A 3,928-nucleotide genomic window follows, 5' to 3' on the forward strand; every position below is an offset into this window, starting at 1 on the left:
CATCTTTGGATTCAATAGATGTAGAGTGAGTAAGACATTCCTCAAGTGGTAGTTTTGGAAATTCAGTTCCATAAGTCTCGTCGGCCTTGACCATGTCTCAGTCGCTTATTTGAAAGCGGGAATGTACCTCGGAAGGGAATTCCATAGATTTAAATACATCAAAAGTGACCTACCCCTCGACGACCCTCAAAATGAGTTTCCCTTTCTAGACATCAATTAAAGTTCTCCTCATCGCTAGAAAAGGATTGCCAAGTATTAAAGGGATCACCTTGTCCTCCTTTATATCAAGTACAATGAAGTCGGCGGGGAAGATGAACTTGTCAACTTTCACTAGTACATCCTCAATGAGTCCTCTCGGGTATTTTATAGATCTGTCTGCCAACTGTAGAAAGATGGTGGTTGGATTTACTTCTCCAACACCCAGTTTCCTGAAAACAGAGAGAGGCATTAGATTAATACTTGCCCCTAAGTCACATAAAACTTTATCAAAATAAGAATTTCCTATAGTGCAAGGGATTGTGAAACTCCCCGGATCTTTCAACTTAGGCGGCAGCTTCTTTTGTAAAATTGTACTGCTCTCCTCGGTCAGCATCACAATCATATGCTCCTCCAACTTCTGCTTGTTTGATAATATATCCTTCAAAAATTTTGCATATTTAGGCATTCTCTCTAAGGCTTCAATGAGAGGAATATTAATGTGCAATTGCTTAAATATACTCAGAAATTTAGAGAACTGATTATCAATTTTATTTTTCTTTAATCTTTGCGGAAAAGGAATTGGTAGATCATAAATTGAAGGAGAATAAGTTTCTAAAGTAAACTCCCCAGATTTCTTGGATTTTGCAGCCCCTTTATTCTCTCTGGTCTTCTCAGCTTGTTGGTCGGTCGCCTCCCAATCGGTTTGTTTCACATCATCCTCGGTTTCCTTCTTCTTGGTCTCCACATTTTGCATCTCCCTCGGTACCTTCTATTTGTGGCTGGTCATATGTCCGCCCACTTTGCAATGTTATGGCTTTGACATGCTCCTTCGGATTGGTCACAATATTGCTCAGTAAAGTCCCTATTGTCCTCTCGGTAAGCATGTTGGAGAGTTGACCGATTTGCTCCTCAAGATTGCGGATGAATGCTGAGTTGTTTTGGATCACCATATCAGTCTTTTGCATGTACTATATGAACATATCCTCAAGTGCCAGCTTCTTCTCTTGCTGTGGAAACTGTTGAGGTGGTCTAAATAGCCCTTGGTTATTGCTCCATGAAAAGTTAGGATGATTTCTCCATCCGGGATTGAGCATGCTTGAATAAGGATTGTTTTGACGTTGGAAATTGGATACGTAGTGGGCTTGTTCTTGACTCAGTTGGACAAAAGGATTCCCCACTTGGCAATCTACACTTGAATGATTTCCTGCACAATGATCATAAACAACATTAGTTTGAATAGTATTAACGTTTATCTTACCTAATTGTTGTGAAAGATTTTCCATCTACGCCGCCAATGTGGTAATAAAATCAAGTTAAAAAACTCTAGTCGCCTTTCTTAGCATTGCTCTCTTTACAGACCATTGATAATTGTTGGACGCCAATTCTTCCAGAAGTCCATATACGGCTTCATGGGTCTTACTCATTAATGCTCCACCAGCAGCTGCATCAACCATAAATCGATTTGTGGGTCACAAACCATTGTAGAATGTCTGTACTTGAAGCTAGGTGGGGAGGTTGGGATGTGAACACTTGCACAATAAGTCTTTGTATTTCTCCCGCGCCTCATACAATGATTCACTCTCAAATTGGGTGAAGGTAGTAATATCATTCCTTAATTTAGTTGTCTTGCCCAGAGGGAAATATTTTGCTAAAAATCTTTATGTCAACTCCTCCTAGGTGGTGATGATGTCAGGCGACAAAGGACAGAAGCAAAGGACATTCCCTGATAAAAATTTTTCCTATCCTACGTTGATTGTTTCCCTGATTCGTCTGTTGGGAACCTGGAGGTGGGTTAAGCTTCTTGTTGTCCAACAGAAGCAAAGGACATTCCCTGATAAAATGTCTGGTCTTTCTGCATTGAAAACATGCTCCTATTTCCTTTTTGCACTCTCCAGAGTGTACGCGATTACAAAATTTACAAGGGTTACTAGATTGATTTCCCTGTAAGTGTCTGGTATTCCCCTTGTTTCTCTTCTTCCATGGCCCTTGATCCATACCCGAGGATCCTTGTGGAGTAGCTCTCTTTCTCTATTCTAGTAATTTCGTTCCTCTTTTAATATTTTGCTCAACTAACATCGCCTTATGCATTAACTTTGAAAACTCTGAATCTAAAGAACCATAACCCGTTCATATATCTTATAATTTAAACCTTTTTCAAATTTTTTGGCCTTCTTCTCTTCATCTGGAATTAGATATGAGGCGAAGCGTGATAATTCTGCAAATTTTTCAGCATATTGGCATACAGTCATGGTCCCCTATACTAAGTTGGTGAACTCTCAAACTTTGGCTTCCCTATCATCTTTAGGGAAGAAACTATCAAAGAGATTCTACTTAAAGTGAGGCCAGCTAGCTACTCCTGTCCCTTCAGCTTCCCTAATGTCCTTCTCAGAATTCCACCACCTCTTTACTTCCCCAGTCAATTTAAAGGCTGCGAATCGTACTTTCTGCTAATCGGTGCACTCTAGGACACTAAATATCTCTTCCATCTCTTGAATCCAATCCTCTCCTGCGTTTGAATAACTTCTTCCATCAAAAGTGGGAGGATGGGTGAGATTAAATTGCTCGAATGTGCAGCCTCCTTCACTATTGTTACATTGACGACCTAGAGGATTTTGCACGATATCATCTACTAATTAATGTGCCATTGCTCGAAGTACTTTGGAAGTACTCGTATTTGCTTCTCTCTCATTATTGGTTACATCCAGATCCAATACATTTTGTTCCCGACGAGGAGGTGGCATCCTGAAAAAAATTTACAACTTTACTAATTGTTTAAAAAAAAAAGAGTTCATAAATAAATAGTGGTACCCGTAAAATAAACATATAGTCTAAACCTTAATGAATATGAATTCAACTCATAAACCAGCATAAATCCTATACATCAAAATCCTTCCCAAAGTCGGCAAATCCTAAAACCTTATCTACTGTAGTCTGTAGAACCTTCAAATCTAAAATATCCACATCATCATCTCTTAATCCTCAACTTCCTACACCTTAAATCTAGAGTTACTTCCTAAACCTACAGATACCCAAAACTTCATAAATTATAGTCTGCAGAATCTCAAACTTTAGTTCTGATACCGACTGTAACGCTTTGTCCCCATGGGTCCAGAGAGTTAACTCATGTTACCAAAAATCATCTCCAATAACACTTTTAAAATAACTCAGAATCTCCATTACATATTAACCTATTTGTTCAACACAAATATTCATGTTCCTACATAAAGGCACATTAGAAGTACCTCAATAATATACATTAACATTTCCACAAAGACTAAAAATATCCATTACTCAAAATACCAAAGCAACATAAAATATCAATACTACTAAAAAGACTCTCCGAAAAATCCTTGTACCATAAGGCAATTAGTCTTCTAGGATCAACAAAACTTGCAAGTACTCTTATTCATGACTTCCAACTGATACATCAAAATTATCTGAAAAATATTATGGAGATAAGGGGTGAGTTATCAACAACTCAGTAAGCAGAAAACATATATTAGTTTGTAAACATGAGCATTTTCAGAATTTAGAATACAGAATAAAATATTTACTTTCAGAATGCATAATCAGAAATGTTTGTTTTTAGAGTGCAAAATCAAAGGCTGTTACCAAAAATTTCAGAGTGAAGCTTTCAAATAACTTTCATATTCAAAATCCTTTGGCATATCAAAATTGGATACCTCATCTTCATCATAAAGGAGCATCACATCGGGACAGTTACCATGTT

At 37.9% G+C, this 3,928-nt stretch overlaps 1 protein-coding gene across 1 annotated transcript; it reads right to left on the bottom strand.

Moving 5' to 3' along the window:
* Nucleotides 1-205: 205 nt before the first annotated feature.
* Nucleotides 206-952, bottom strand: LOC118344007. Its single transcript, XM_035683739.1, has one exon. The coding sequence runs from the start codon at nt 950-952 to the stop codon at nt 206-208; it is 747 nt and encodes a 248-aa protein (XP_035539632.1).
* Between the last annotated feature and the right edge of the window lie 2,976 nt (nt 953-3,928).

Source organism: Juglans regia, chromosome 12 (genome assembly GCF_001411555.2).
Source record: "Juglans regia cultivar Chandler chromosome 12, Walnut 2.0, whole genome shotgun sequence".
Classification (NCBI taxonomy): Eukaryota; Viridiplantae; Streptophyta; class Magnoliopsida; order Fagales; family Juglandaceae; genus Juglans; species Juglans regia.